Source organism: Marmota flaviventris, chromosome 4 (genome assembly GCF_047511675.1).
Source record: "Marmota flaviventris isolate mMarFla1 chromosome 4, mMarFla1.hap1, whole genome shotgun sequence".
NCBI lineage: Eukaryota > Metazoa > Chordata > Mammalia > Rodentia > Sciuridae > Marmota > Marmota flaviventris.
In genome coordinates this window covers 102,567,078-102,583,775 of record NC_092501.1, presented here as the reverse complement: position 1 = coordinate 102,583,775, position 16,698 = coordinate 102,567,078, and the positions used below count along the sequence as shown (strand labels likewise).

At 33.3% G+C, this 16,698-nt stretch overlaps 1 protein-coding gene and 1 pseudogene across 3 annotated transcripts in view; one reads left to right on the top strand and one right to left on the bottom strand.

The window, feature by feature from the left end:
* Pibf1 (progesterone immunomodulatory binding factor 1) overlaps positions 1–16,698 on the top strand; it is a 235,424-nt gene that overhangs the window by 39,164 nt on the left and 179,562 nt on the right. For all 3 annotated transcript variants that reach the window (XM_071611456.1, XM_027938068.3, XM_071611455.1), the window contains exons 6-9: positions 2,083–2,216; positions 6,237–6,345; positions 6,632–6,813; positions 8,231–8,356. In XM_071611456.1, the coding sequence (XP_071467557.1) occupies positions 2,083–2,216; positions 6,237–6,345; positions 6,632–6,813; positions 8,231–8,356 (551 nt within the window). The remainder of the gene's footprint in view (positions 1–2,082; positions 2,217–6,236; positions 6,346–6,631; positions 6,814–8,230; positions 8,357–16,698) is intronic.
* On the bottom strand, positions 9,363–9,812 carry LOC114094887 (vesicle transport protein SFT2A pseudogene; annotated as a pseudogene).

The following is a 16,698-nucleotide window of genomic DNA, read 5'->3' as shown; positions in this document are numbered from 1 at the left end:
GTTCCCTGTGCTCTTTGTTTTTTGTCCATCCTTTAAGAGTTTAATATTTCTTATGTTTATATTCTTTTGGATTCTGTCATGGTCTTTGTACACTTACTAAAAAGTTGAACTATCAATTGAGTTGTGATCTCTCTGGAAGCCAAAGCAAGGAAAAAACATATTAATCGTATTAACTTATAGCTGATCATTTACTCTGTTATGCATTTTTATGAGGACTTTACATGTATTACTTGATATAATCTTTGGGAGAAACCCTGTGAGGCAAACACTAAAACAGGTAAACTAACCTGCCCAAAGTCATCCAGGTAATTCAATTCTAAACATTTGAACTGTGGAGCTTGCCTTCCTAGCCATAACACTATACTGTCTTTCAAAATGGGTACATGATTAGTAGACTTTAGAATTATAGAGTATCCTTTAGAACTAGAGCTTCTTTAGGACTTAAGTCTGAAATGAGTATGTGATGATCCCTTGGGAAGTGGTATAGTATCCTTAGTTGTAATCCTATAATAAATACCATAGTATTTCTTCTATTCTCATAGAGAACTTCAGTGTAGGAGAACATAATACTAAATCGGAGCAAAACACACTACATACAGTTATTTCTAAATTACATCTCTCAAACAGCACCTTGTTAGAAATTTGGAAGCTAAAATTTTAAAGTTATATTTAATAGTTTCAAGAGAGAGAAAGGGGGAAAAACCTGTCTTATTTACCTTTAAGTCTACAGTATCTAGCCCAGAACCAGTCATATAACAATAATTCAGTTGGTATTTGTGGAGTAAATATGACCACACTTAGCTGGTCAGCTATTAAGAAGGAATGACTTAGGACAGGATGTATTTAACATTCCAGGTTCTGGGGGTGGAGCTGATGATTGAATGCAAGATCTGATGATTTCAAAGGGAGAAAATAGGTAGAAATTGAGTGCCTGTGTCCTGCTTTCCCTCCAAGTTCCCATATTCATTTATTCCTCAAACAACTGCAAAGAGTTATTTTATTCTTTATATGTCAGGTACTATGTCAAATGATGGAGATCCACTGGGGAGCATGAGATAGTCCCTGACCTTAAGATGTTTCCATTCTGGTGAGATATAAAGAAAACTAATTTGATGGTACAGTAAGAATGGTTCTTGAAGGAAGAAAATATTCAGATTATATGTAGGTATTCAGGTAGTAGCAACAAATTAGAGGAAGCATAGTACACTCAGAGAAGTTTAAATCTCATATATGAGTTGGAGGATGAAGTGTGACTATGGGGAATGATAAGAAATGAGGCTTGGGCTGGGGATGTGGCTCAAGCGGTAGTGCACTCGCCTGGCATGCGAGCGGCCCAGGTTTGATCCTCAGCACCACATACAAAGATGTTGTGTCTGCCAAATACTAAAAAATAAATATTAAAATTCTCTCTCTCTCTCTCCTTCTCTCTCACTCTCTCTTAAAAAAAAAAAAAAAAAGAAATGAGGCTTGTAGAAAGCAAGTAAGATTGTCCAGACTTTGCCATGTACTTTAAGGTTTTTACTTTCATCTCTCCTCATATCTCAGTGAATATGTGCTACTAGTATAGTGATAGTACAGGGGATATGAACATACAGATGTATTCCAAGGGCCACACAATTTTTTCCCTATATACCAAAACTTAATTAATCATGATTAATCATGGTTAGATTAATCATGGTTAATTTCTTCATTAAAAATTTTTATTCTAGATATTTATAGTCATGGTTCTTCATCTCGAAATTGTATACTCCTAGAGAGCAAGGATTTTGTCTTATTCATTTCTTTATCACTGACATACAATGGTGACTCAATAAATGTTGAAAAGTGTCATTTGACATTAGTATAGTAACACTAGTATAGTAATTGTCGTATTTGTTATTTGGAAAACAATTTAGATTTAAACAAATGAACTTACAAACAACTTTGTGAATTTAATATTACCTTTGAGTGGGGAAAAATTACTAAATAGTGTAGAAAATTTCAGGATTTTTTAGTTTATTATGAGGATATTCACTGCTTAACAGAAGGATTCAATACAAAATTTGTCAACTGTGTTTAGCTGGGAATATTTCTTTCATTTAGACATATGAAGAAGATCGAAGAAATTACTCAGAACTTCAAATTCGATGTCAACGTTTGGCCTTAGAATTAGCAGACACGAAGCAATTAATTCAGCAAGGTGACTACCGTCAAGAGAATTATGATAAAGTCAAGAGGTAAGTAATTAAGATGGCTCCAATAGTTGTGCTCATTTTTGACACACATCACAGACTTGAATTCTCACCATCAACATTGTTAATTGTATTTTGTTTTATAAGTTGCTACTGTCTTTTAAAATGAAAAAGAAGATAGGAGCCCAATAAAATCCCACATGTGTAAATATTTTTAAAATGTTATTTAATAATCATTTTTATGTAATAAAATTAAATTCTTCAGTTTTTTCTCACCTACCTACCCAGAAGGGTGTTGAGCTGTTCTTTCTTAATAAATGGCACTTTTTCAGAAAATAGTACTTTCTGGAGGACAAAACTAAGAGTGTATAAAGAAGTTGTGAATATTTAAGTAAATCACAAAAGGTTTGCAGAAGATGAATCTTAAAAGCTTTGTGTTTTCAATTAAATTGGCTATAATTAGCACAGTCAATTAAAGTTATTTAAATTTTAATGTACTGATATAAAACAAAGTCTAGAACATTGATCTCTTATCTATCAAGATAATTTTCTTACATCTGACAGGTTTTTTAACATAGGGAAACTAAGTCTTAAAGGAATTATGGTTTTTTGTATCTGTTTTTAAAGTCTTAAATGACTACTTTGTAACTGGTTAAACAAACAACTGTTGTTTAGGTTATAACAATATAGTTGATACCCAGAATATATGTGACTAGGTATATGTATGCACTTGAGAACTATATCTGTCTAAGCCTTGTCTAAGTGTTATGTAAAAGTTTATAAAATGAAAGTTTACGTAAGTTTATAGGCAAGATAACCAATAAGTGCTCTCTTTTATACATTCGTATCTGACATAGAAGGACCACACTGTCATTTAAAGACCTATCTTATATCCCTTTGCTTTGACTAAGTCAATTCTGATTACTAACACTGTTTCCTAAATGTATAAGAGATTCAAGGCTATCCTTCGATTTTTGTTAACTCTTGTATACTTGTGATTATTGTTACTGTAAACTCTGGATTCTAACTTGTACTTTAGAAGTTAAACTGTTAAATGTCAAGCTTAGGAGAGCATTTTGCCAAGTTAGTGTTCTTCAAACTGAAATTATCTGTAGCAAAAGTCTCAAATTTGTGTATAAATAACAAATTTGGTTGGTATTTATTTATGTCATTTGGTGTCTTATAGCTGGATAAAGTAACCTGTTGTCAATAAAAAAATAATAATAATACTTTCTGAAAACATGTTTCCCAAATATGTTGCTACTAAGTAACAATAGCAAATATCTTCCTTTAACTGGAATATCCTTTTGCACTCTTTATCTATATATTTCTAGGTAAATCTCTTTTCATTCTGAGTCTGTTTTGTCACCTATGCGCCGGTGCTAATATATGTAATTGCATTATATAAACAAAATCAATAAAGGCATACTCATGAAAGTTTTAAAATATATATACCATGTACATGCAGATGGAGTGACTTTTTCCTAATTGTTCACTGTTATATCTCCTGGCACCTAAAATAATTTTTTTGATTTATTTATTTATTTATGTAGTGCTGAGGGTTGTACGCAGTGCCTCACACTGCAAGGCAAGCGCTCTACCACAAACTACAGCCCCAGCCCTTCTTTCTTTTTTTTATAGATATTTTTTAGTTGTAAATAAGGACATGATACCTTATTTTATTTACTTATTTTTACATGGTGCTGAGGATTGAACCAGTGCCTCAGATTACTAGGCAAGCACTCTACCATTGAGCTACAACATCAGCCCCTAAAATTAATTCTAGAATTATAATAGTCACTTAATATTTTGTTAAATGAATAAACGAATGCTTTAAACTGTATTATTTAAATTATAAATTATTTAACATCATAAGTGACTTTGCAAAAATTTAGCTCATTAACATTGGCATTTTTAGATCCACTGTGACAAACATATGATATCTATTATTATTATTATTATTATTATTATTATTAGTCTTGCTAATATGGTAACTTTTAGAACTTGAAATCTGTAAGAACTACACTTGGTGACCTTCTGAATAAAGCTGGATTAACAAAAGAATCATTATATTTTATTTTTTACAATTTTTTTTAATTGGTGTATCATGCTATAAATAATATCAAGAGATACATTTTTAAAAATGAAGTAGATTGTGATGGTCAGATAATATTTTAAGTTGGTAATTTGATGCCCTGCTTCCACTATAAATCTGTAGCAATGATAGATAAAATATAAAAAGACAAAACTAACAAGTGTAGTCATCAGAATATTCCAGAGGGGCCATGAATGAAGGATAAATGAAACAAGATGAGTCATGAGTTGATCCTTATTGAAGCTGAATGATGGGAATATGGGTGTTTATTATATCATATCTATTTTTATGTATGTTTTTCATTTTCTATAATAAAAACCTAGGAAAGAAAAATATAGCCTTGATCAAAAAGCATGAAATAAGCATTCTCATGTGCTGGAAATGGAACAGAAAAAGAAACAAGAGGGTCTCAAACTGGACCTTTTGGTTCACTTGGTAGAGTGAATGGTTTAAAAAAAAATGGACAAAGGGATATGACCTTGATAATTCTATGTGGCAGTTAAAAATCAATAAATTACATCTGAATGTATCTTTTATATTATTTACTTTAGCAGTTCCTTGCCTTCTAGCATAACATAATGTTCCTAGTTTTATGTTGTCATTGTCTCAGCTCTTTCTCTAAGGAGTCCTAATTTCTTTCAGTGGGAGATGCTATTTAGAAATTAAGATCTGGGTGTTGTGGTCATTACTACATTGGTCATTGTGTCTTATCTGTTAGTAGGCTAAGGCAGTAGAGGGAGGAAGCTTAATAGGCATGGGTAAGATCATATTGATACTTCTAGTTTCAATTCAGTACCTTTTTAAACAGTAACTGTTTTAAAAAGATTCCAGCTGGCTAAATATAAAAGTGAATATTGACAATAATGAATTATAATTATTAATAGAATAGGAATTTGTGAGGGTATGCTAATAATAAGTAAGGAAGGAAAGAGAATCTGCAGAGTAAAATGCGGACCAGTAAGTGTATGTGCCTGTTAGGATGACCATTTTGTAGCCTCCTTAATATTTGATTGAGAGTCATCAATGGAATCTAAAACCAATGGACAAATGTATGTTAGGGAACAGGATCTAAATGAGTTATTAAAGAGCTGGTGAAAACACTTCTTTTGTGTGTGTGTGTGTGTGTGTGTGTGTGGTGCTGGGGATTGAACCCAGGGCCTGTGCATGTGAGGAGGCAAGCACTTTATCAACTGAGCTATATCCCCAGCTCCCGTGAAAACAATTCTTAACAGCTCTTTCCATGCAGTACCTGGAGGTCAGTGAAGTAAAGTACAAGGCACTGCTTCTGACTGAAGAGGAGTAATTAAGTTACCAAATCTCTTTTTCTGCTCATTTTTAAAGATGCCTATTGTGATTTTGATCCAATTCTTAGATTTAGTATTCTGGGGGAGAGAGATTATAATATAATATAATATAATAATAGGAGTTAGAATATCTGGGTAATCATAAGCAATTTCTAAAAGAAATGGTTATAGGAATGTCTGCTTACATAGCTGCTGTGCAATCTGAGTGATAAATTATGAGGGGCTTTTTGACCCCAATTGAACCGAAAGCCTATAGCTATGTGTAAGTTCTTACAAGTTTTGGCTTCAAGATAAGATTCAAGGTGATTAGTGAAAAAAAATACCAAAGTATACCTCAGAAAGTTTTATTATTTACTTGTTGGCCTAGTTTATATATATATTTTTAAGTTTAATAAATTTATATTTATCTGAACAAGTTTTTGAACACAGACCTTCTAAATTTGAAAAATCGTTTATAGTTCATAAAGCAGCACCAGAGCCCTAGTGCTCAGTGTGTCTGTTCAGTTTCCTGAAAATGCTCACTATATGAGGGCAGCTGGGGGTGTTGCTCAGTGGAGCACTCCTAGTGTACCCAGGACCCTGGGTTTGTTCCTTAGCACTATAAAAATAAATAAATAAACAAATAAATAAATAATTTGCATGTGTATTTGCATTTGATTTTAATAGTGAACGTGATGCACTGGAAAAGGAATTATTCGAGTTGAGGAGAAAACATGAGATACTTGAAGCCTCTCACATAACTCAAGCTAAAGAAAGAAATGAATTATCAAAAGAGGTAAGCTTATAAGTAGAATCATTTACATTTTATAGTATAATATTAGTGGAAAATAGCCCAGGGCAAAATTATGGGAGGGACAGTTTTCCTTTTTGATGTAGTTGCCAGGGGAAAAAAAAAAAAAGACTTAATAGCTTTTTTTGGATAGACAATTTTAAGGTAAGAATTAGTCCTTTTTAAAGGGATAGTTTTTATGTGTTGAGAAAACATAACGAAAGAATTGAATACAGTCAGCCTGGAAAAATAAGGCTGTATTACTCTGGACATTGTCCCTCTATACCCATAGGTGGCCACCTTACAGCAGACAGTTACTTTACTTCAAAAGGATAAAGAGTATCTCAATCGCCAAAACATGGAGTTGAGTGTGCGCTGTGCCCATGAAGAGGATCGCCTTGAAAGACTTCAGGCTCAACTTGAAGAAACCAAAAAGGCTAGAGAAGAGATGTATGAAAAATATGTAACATCCAGGCAAGAAATACATTCTTTTTAGCAACATCTTTTTCAGTGGGGGGCAACTTCTGGTTTTGAGGAAGATGTGTAATTTTTTTAAAAACCTTTAGGACAATATCAAGATCATGTTTCATTTTATTATATTCTTTTCTCGTTGATTTTTTAAAAAGACATTTTGACTTTCCCCATAAAACAAAAAAATTATTTCTTTTAGATAAAGAAATATATACTAAAACTGTCTTTCTTATGGCATAATCTTTTTGATTCCCTATGTTTCTACAAGTATTTTTTGAAATACAGTGTATCTCTGGCTGTATCATTTTGAAGAAAATCCAAGTCTGCTCATGATTTCCTGACTGTGAAACATAAAAGAATGAGCAGGCAGTGGTTGCATATTATTTTATATACCAAGCCCTGGAATCAGTCCCCGCATTTTAATCCTGCCTTCTCTCTTCTGATAGATGTGTTTAAGCTACTAGAGATTCTTTATACAAATAGCCCTTATAATTCTTGAGGTTTTTTTTTTTTTAGAAGACAAATCATTTTATTTTTTTAATTAATTTAACTTTATTTTTTACAAAAACGGAGCACAACTTTTTCATTTCTCTTGTTGTACATGATGCAGAGTCACACCATTCATGCAATCATACCCATACAAAGGGGTAATAATGTCCATCTCATTCCACCACATACACATACACACACACACACACACACACACACACACACACCCTTTCCCATAATCCAAATTCCTCCATTCTTCCTTCCCACCAGTTGACCCAGCTATCAGTCTTGAGTTATTTTTATCAGCATATCAATCACTAAAACAAAGTTAAAATTTTACCTTTAACAGTTCACATGTTCATAATTTTTTCCTAGCATTAATATTTTTTTCATCACTTTCTGCTGGACATTACTCTGCGTAATGTTTTGAAACATAATGTTTCAAAACCACCGTGCGTATGATTGTCCTACATGGAAGGAAACAATTTATAAAGTCAGAGTTATTTTGATTTTGTGTTTTTGTTAATATTATTTTTGTCTCCATATGTTCCACACTAGATTATTATTTTTAAATGAAGAGTCATTCTGTATGCCTTCAGTTTTCAAACTTCAGCCATGTGCATTAAAAACTACTAGGAAAATATTTTTGAAGACAAGTACGTATCCAACAGGAATTACTAACATCTTATATAGTAATTATAGCTTTGGAGCAGTATGTTGGACAGGTTGTGAGCTTATATGCAAGTAGTTTTGAACAGCATTTTGGGGAATTATAAAACTTTATGTCTAAAATTGTTACATTATCCAAACATGGTATATAGAGCATATACGTATCTTGATTTTTATCAAGAGATTTAAATCTTACATATTGGACAAGAGCTTATTTGTTCCATGAAAGAAATTCACAGATACTCCTTTTGACTCCTTGTAGAGACCATTATAAAATAGAATATGAAAATAAACTACAGGATGAACTAGAACAAATCAGATTGAAAACTCATCAGGAAATTGAACAGCTTCGAAATGCCTCTAAGGAAATATATGAACGAGAAAACAGGTAAAAAAAAACAAAACTTGTGTAATATTTTATTTATCTTTGAAGGTTATAGAAGTTATTGAAATTAAATACTATTTGTGAGTTGGCATCTTTTTTAATGCACTTGTCATAAATCTAAATACAATATAATGGGAATATTAAAATTCTAAAAATATTTGATAGCTAGCTTAGAATAGACTTTACCAGGCTTTAGACCTTTTCACTCTGATATTAGTATAATCTCTTTTCTTCCCCCCAAGAGTGGGGTTTATTTCAAAATTCTAAAGACATGTATTTTATTTTTTATACATAATAAGCAATTTTAAGCATATAGTAAAATGTTCCACATTTTTTTTTTTAATATTTATTTTTTAGTTTTCGGTGGACACAACAATCTTTATTTTATTTGTATGTGGTGCTGAGGATCGAACCCAGCACCCTGCGCATGCCAGGCAAGCGCGCCACCGCTTGAGCCACATCCCCAGCCCCTGTTCCACATTTTTAAAAATATTTTATTCTTTAGTTATAGTTGAACACAATACCTTTATTTTATTTGTTTATTCTTATGTGGTGCTGAGGATCGAACACAGGTCCTCACATGTGCTAGGTGAGTGCTCTACCACTGAGCTTCCCAACCCCACCCCCAAATGTTTCACATTTTTAAAGTTAAAAAAAGATATCTAAAAACAGACATTTTTAAAAAGTCAAATATACTTAATGTCTCTCATAGCACAGATTTGTTCCTTAAATACTCACATTTCAAAAACTGGTTTGAAAAGGTTTAAAAAATTAGCTAAACTTATTTATATTGGCAGTGATTAAAATTTCCTTATCTTCAGAAAAACAAGCCAATGACATGCAGTAAATTTAAAGCTACGTGCATTTAGCAGTTTAATCAAGTGTGTGGTTTTACCAGTACCCAGAATGGTACTAGTGCTGCAGTTATCACTTTACTAGGAACAGCTTAATTCTCTAACAGTGGACTATTGACATCCCAACAGTCTTTTCCACAAGTAATTTATGGTTTTCAGCTTAAGAGAGAAGAGCAGCATTTAAACATCCCTTGCATATGGGGTTTACAAGAACCACGTTATGCAGAATTGTAAGGCCAGTTCCTTCTTATGCCACCAAAGATGGCACACAGGATAAGTACAAAGTACAGAAGCGTAATGACTGTTGCAGGTAGTCTTCTTATTTCAGATATTTTCTTCAGCTGCTTCACAGGTTCCATTTAAAAGAGTGTATTGGCTAATGCTGCAAGATTTCCAAGGGTGTAAAACACTGCAAAAAGCTTTGTGCCACCAGGAAGCCACAGCAATCCAGTTCCAAGGATAAAAGAAAGAAAATGCTTCCATGAAGCATATGATAAACCATTTTATTTTAGTGTTGTAACTAAGAGAGGGGGCATAAGGATCTGCACGGGCAGGCCTTGCTCCTCATAGTCGTGGCAGCTCAGGACCTGCTGCAGCTTCTCCATGACCTAGTCTGCAAAGCACGGCACCAGCCACGCCATTATCTCTTTGTACTGGATAACTTGTCTTTTTGCCTTTTCCTCAATTCAGACTGAGGACAGGGATCAAAAAGAAATTACAGCCAGGAACACGCTAATAATCCCAAAGGTTTGGGAAGCTGAGGCAGGAGAATCATGAGTTCAAAGCCAGCAGCAATTTAGTGAGTCCCTTTCTCAAAATATAAAAACAGGCTGGGGTTGTGACTCAGTGGTGAAGCGCCCCTGGGCTCAATCCCTGGAACCAAAAAAAAAAAGAAAGAAATTAGAGGGTACTAAGACATATCAGTAGTTCTTATAACATGCCAATAATTTCTCCTAAAAAACTAATTTAACTGCTGGTCCTGAAAAATGTTAGATAACCTTGAAGAAATATTTTTATTTATACACTTAATTTTGGACCAGTGTATATAAGTTTCTCCTAGTTAGTGACTAACAACATTAGGGGAAAATAAATGCTATTTATTTCAGTGGAAGAGTTTTTTTTTTAATTATTATTCTTTTTAATTATACATACAGTATATTTTGACACATTTATACAAATATAGAGTATATCTAATTCTAATTTGGATCCTAGTTGTGGTTGTACATAATGTGGAGATGTATGATGTATGTATGTATGTATTTATTTATTTATTTTACTCTTTTTCTAAATACATGACAGTAGAATGTATTTGATAGGGTGTATTTATATATGTATGTAGGAAAATTAAGTCAGATTCATTACACTGTCTTTCCTATTCTGTCCCCCCATCCCTTCATTCCCCTTTGTCTAACCCAATGAACTTTTATCCTTCCCCTTCCCATCTCTTGTTGTGTGTTAGCATCCACATATCAGAGAGAACATTCAGCCTTTGCTTTTTGGGATTGGCTTATTTCGCTTAGCCTAGTAGTTTCCATATATTTTCATTAATTAGCAAATGTCATGAGGTTATACTTTTTTATGGCTGAGTAATATTCCATTGTGTATATATACCACATTTTCTTTATTCATTCATTTGTTGAAGGGCACCTAGGTTGGTTCCATGGCTTAGTTATTGTGAATGGAGCTTCTATAAACATTGGTGTGGCTGCATCACTATAGTATGCTGATTTTAAGTCCTTTGGGTATATACCAAGGGATGAGATAACTGTATCAAATGGTAGTTCCATTCTAAGTTTTCTGAGGAATCTTTGTACTGCTTTCCAGAATGGTTGCATCAATTTGCAGTCCCATCAACAATGTATGAGTGTACCCTTTTCTCCCCATCCTCACCAACATGGTTACTTATATTGTTTATTGTTGCTATTCTGACTGGAGTGAGATGAAATCTCATAATCTAATCATAATCTAGGATTATATTTACAATGAAAATAGCAAAGAATGTTTTACTATAAAAATTATGAATCACCATTTATTACCAGTAATCAGATTAAATATATACTTTGGCCACCAGCAAAGCAGGGACGGGAAAAATGTGTGTGTGTGTGTATAGCACACAAACACATATTAATTTTTTTAAAGTAATGTTTTTATCTTGTGAAAAATAGGGACACTTCTGGATTTCCTTACACTTAATTTATATTTTAGAATTTGAATTGTTAATTACTAGACGGGGCACTATAATCCTTTGTAAGGCATCTGAAGTTCTGAGCTAACGTTCATATTTTTAATCTGAAGAATATATTTTTCAAAGTAGCTCACTATTTAAATAACATTAGTTTTTTGTTTAGTTATTATGTCATGATCATTTTGTTCTTTTACCTTGCATACATTTGCATATACATGTATAAATAAAATATAATAGATGTTCAGAAAAAAATATTAAGTAAATATTTAATAATTATAAATTAAATCTCTTTACCTACATCCAAATCAGGAAGTAGAAAATGCAGTACCATAGGAATGTTCTTGAGTTCCTTCTTGCTTCACTCCTACCTTCCAAAGAACAAATACATTTCTGACTTTTTTTGTACTACGGATTAAACCCAGGGGTCTTAATCACTGAGCCATATCCCCAACCCTTTTTATATTTTATTTTGAGACAAGGTCTCACTAAGTAGCTTAGGACCTCACTGAGTTACTGAGGCTGGCCTCAAATGTGTGATCCTCCTGCCTCAGCCTCTCAAGTTGCTGGGATTACAGGCATGCACCACCATTTCCAGCTCTGTTTTGACTTTTATGCTAATGACTTCCTTGCTTTTCTTTAGACTTTTATCATCTGTGTTACCAGTAAATAAATATTTCTATACAATATCATTTAGTTTTTCACATTATATTAGTATCATATAAATGGAAACATGCTGGCTATATATATTTTTTGTGGCTTATTCACATACCCTTATAATTTTAAGATTCATTTGCTAGTGTACTTAGTTTTCTTTGTTCAAAACAAAGCTATGACATTTTAATGCGAGTGCATGTTTAAGGCAGGAGGATCTTCAAGAGATTGGAGAGAAATGCACACAGATCAATTAAATAATTCCAAAGCAGTTCTTAATATTTTGCAAAAATTTGCTTGATCCCAGCCATATATTAGGAAAGAAGCATCCTATACCTTGTGGTCACTTTCTCTTAGTGTTCAAAACACAGACCAAATGCTTAGCTTTTATGCTAAGCTTTAAAAGAGTTTATGTTTAAACTCTTCATGGGATTGTCAAAGCAACAAATTTGCTTAGTTAGCAAACATTGATTAAGGCCTTCATATGCAGTTACATACTAGATACCATAGGTAAAGTTATAACTTTTGCATTCACAAAGCTAGTAGTCTAATGGAAGATAAATACAGAGAAAAAATTATCATAAAGTGTGATTGCTAATGGAGAGTATGACTGGATACAAAGGTTGATATCCACTGTGCATCTAACCAAGCCTTGGGAGGAAATAAGAAAGACTTCTTAGAGGAAGAAGTATCCATGATGATTCCTGTGTAATGACCAAGAGTAAGACTACAAGTTAGGAAAGGAAAAGGAATGCAAAACCAGCATATATCAAAACCTTGAGGCAAAACAAAATTAAAATTTTTTAACAAGCTGAAAATAATATATTATGGTTTAAGCATAGATTAAAAGGCAAGAAGTTATAAGAGATGAAACAGAAGTGGAAAAACAGACCCAAATAATGCATGTGTAAGACCTGTGACGAAAAATGGGAAGATTTTATTTATTTATTTGTTTGTTTGTTTTATGTGTTGCTGGGGATCGAACCCAGTGCCTCACTGGCAAGCACTCCACCACTGAATCATAACCCCAGCCACAAAGGGAAGATTTTAAGAGAAGGCAAGATATATTCTTGTTTTGTATCAAAAGATCACTGCTATGTGGAGAATTAGATAGGAATGACATGAGACTGTAGGTAAAGAGGCTACTTGTAGAAGTTGTTTCTATTATCAGGATGACAGGTGATGATGGAACTGAATTAGTAGTAGCAGAGATGGGCCATATTGGAAAAATGTTTAGGAGATAGACCCAACAAGACTTATGGACTAGGTTGGATTGGGTGGATAAGACATTGTTAAGGATGCCATGTTTCTGGATTGGATACCTGCATGGATGGTGAATATAGTTTCTAAAATGTTAGAAAACACAAGTTTTTAGTAGGAATACAGAGAAATATATATATCATATATATAAGTATGATATATATAAATTTAGTTTCTTTGAAGTGTCTGTAGGATATGGAGATGGAAGATGTGAATTCATGTTCTACATATTTAACAATTAGAGAAATGCAAATCAAAACTACACTGAGATTTCATTTTACTGCAGTTAGAATGGCAGCCATCAAGAATGCAACCAATTATAAGTACTGGAGAGGTGTGGAGAAAAAGGAATACTTTTTAGTGTACAACCATTATATAAATCATTATAGAGTTTCGTCAAAAGACTAGGAATGGAACCAACATATGACCCATCTATACCACTTTTCTGTATTTATCCTAAAGAATTAAAGTCATTATAATACATATGTGTCTGTATACACACTTAGACACACACACACACACACACATATATATATATATATATATATATATATCAATGCATGCATATCTATGTTTTAGAAGCATGATTCATAATAGCCAAACTATGGAACCAACCTAGGTGTCCATCAGTGGATGAATGGATAAAGAAAATATGATATATATTCACAATGGAGTTTTATTCATCCATAAAGAACAAAAAATTATGTCATTTGCAGGAAAATGAATGAAACTTGAGAACATTATGTTAAACAAAATAAATCAAACTCGTAAGTTAAGGGGCATATGTTTTCTTTCATATGTGGAAGCTAGAGGGGGAAAAGGAAAAGGAAGATGGGGAGAGTCTCATGAAAACTGGGATATTAGTAGAGCAGAAGAAAGAGATAGGGATGAGGAAAGGGTAAGGGGCCATACTAGGGAATGATATTGGCCAAATTGTTATATTGTGCATATGTATGAATGTTTAACAACAAATCCCACCATTATGTATAATTATAATACACCACTAAAAAATATAGAAAAAATGATCCCAAATTCATCAGGAGAAAGATCTGGGTATAAGAAAACCCAATAGTATAAGTAATATTATTTCTCTTTTACAAATAAGTACTGTTAGTTCTGTGGTTCAGTTCTGTTATGGATTTTATAGGCTTTTGTTGACTAATCTAACCTTAAAGTTCATAGGATTATTTCTATGATAAAATTCATGATTATTCCTAAATAATCCATTTAGCCATAGAAACTTAGCTGGGTAATCATTTTGAGAATTTTCTAATTTTTTAGTCATTGTTCTTTTTAAAAAGTGTTTTTTTTTTTTTTTTTTTAATGTATCTTATCAGAACATACATGTAGATATATTAGCTCTTTTCTGCAAGATAGTTAGTAGAGGTAGCTTGGTAAAGCTGTGTGATAAAACAACCAGCAGAGCCATTTCTGGAAGCAAATTTCCTTGTCTGGCCCCCTGTCTACAACAGAATACCATTTAACCAGCACATTCCTGAGATTGGGGCTGCCCTGGATTCCCCATCCTGCCACAGGACATAGAATTGATCCCATGGATATGGATGCTTACATGGACAGTTGCCACCAGGTGGTGCCAAACTGCAATCTGAGCCTTTTGCCAACAGGGACACTTATCCAGCCAGTTGTACAAGCTTGACTTTATCATTTTAATCTCAGTAATCCAACCTGGTGTTTTATGTAGCAGAATCTATTTGGATCATAATTTCTTCATTATGGCAGATTTGAAAGGTAGAATAACTACTGTGTCCCCGTAGGCCTTCCACATGGTAGAAATAAATTGTAATTATTTATTTTGATGTCTTAGAACTTAAAATGGTTGAGAAATGATTTTTGTTTTGTTTTATCTGTTTGTTTGTTTTGTAGTTGAGTATGGACAGCATGCCTTTATTTTTTTTGTATGTAGTGCTGAGGATAGAACCCAGGGACTCGCATGTGCTAAGCAAAGTGCTCTTCCACTGAGCTATAGGCCCAGATGGAGGAAAGGTTTTGGTATTCATTGTTAGAAAGCACAAATTTCAGAACAAGTTTACATGTTTAGTTTTTTGTGTGTGTGTGTATCTAGGTAAATTAATCTCTTGCTTTGTACTTAGATATATCGAATGCTGGTTCAATATGAATTAAAATAGAGAAAGTACTTACACTTTGGTATTTGTACTGAGTTCCTTACCTTTCCCTCAGTAAATATTTTTAGAAGAAAGTAAAATAAAAAGATTAGGTAAATATGTTTTACCTTGGTTTGTTTTCCGTGCCTTTTGTCTTCTTGAATGTGAAAAAGACAGATGGAACTCATGTCACATCTAATCTTAGTATCTGTCCTTATAGTCATTCCAATAGTTTTTGAAATTAAGTGGTTGAAAGAAGAGGAAGTATGTAGAAGATACAGACTTTAAGAGATAAAAAGACAAATGTCTTCTTTGATATAAGGAGAGTAACTAAGAACAGTGTAGGGACGAAGAACAGGAGAAGAAGATTAACATTTAACAGGGATGAGAGGTGGGAGTGAAAGGGAGAGAGAAGGGAAATTGCATGGTAATGGAAGGAGACCCTCAGGGTTATACAGTGGAGGAGGTAGAGAGAGAGGAGGGGAGGGGAGGGGAGAGGTGGGGAGGGGGGAGGGTGGAGGATGGGAAAGGCAGCGGAGCACAACAGACACTAGTATGGCAATTTGTAAATCAATGGATGTGTAACTGATGTGACTCTGCAATCTGTGTATGGGGTGAAGGTGGGAGTTCATAACCCACTTGAATCAAAGTGTGGAATATGATATGTCAAGAAATTTGTAATGTTTTGAACAACCCACAATAAAAATTAAAAAAAAAAAAAAAAAAAAAAGACAAACTTGGGTATTTGGATATAGCAAAAACACCATAGGTGGAATTATAATGTTTATGTATATTGTGGCTCAATCTGTAAGTTTGGCTTCTTATCTTTTTTTGGTGTGTGTGTGGTTTCTTGTTATTTTTAAATGGCAGTTTGGGGCTGAAGATGTAGCTTAGAGGAGGAGTGCTTGCCTAGCATTCTCAAAGACCTGGGTTTGATCCCCAGTACCACCAAAAAGTAAAAGTAAATAAATAAAATGCCAGTTTGGAGCTATGGGAAATGATGAGTGGAACTCACTCTGAGGATGAGATTTATTATATAAATAAATAACCTCTTGCTTAGTAGGTATTTCATGACAGAAATGTTTTGTACCCTCTTCATATTTGGAAATAAGACATTATTCCATGATTGGCAATATAGTATGAAAGAGATTTGCAACAAAGGACTAAACTTAAATCCTGGCCCTAGTACTTACTGAGTGGATAAGCCATTTAATGTCACCAAAATTTAATTTCCTCTTTTGGAAATTAATATTAATAATTCACAGGGTGAAG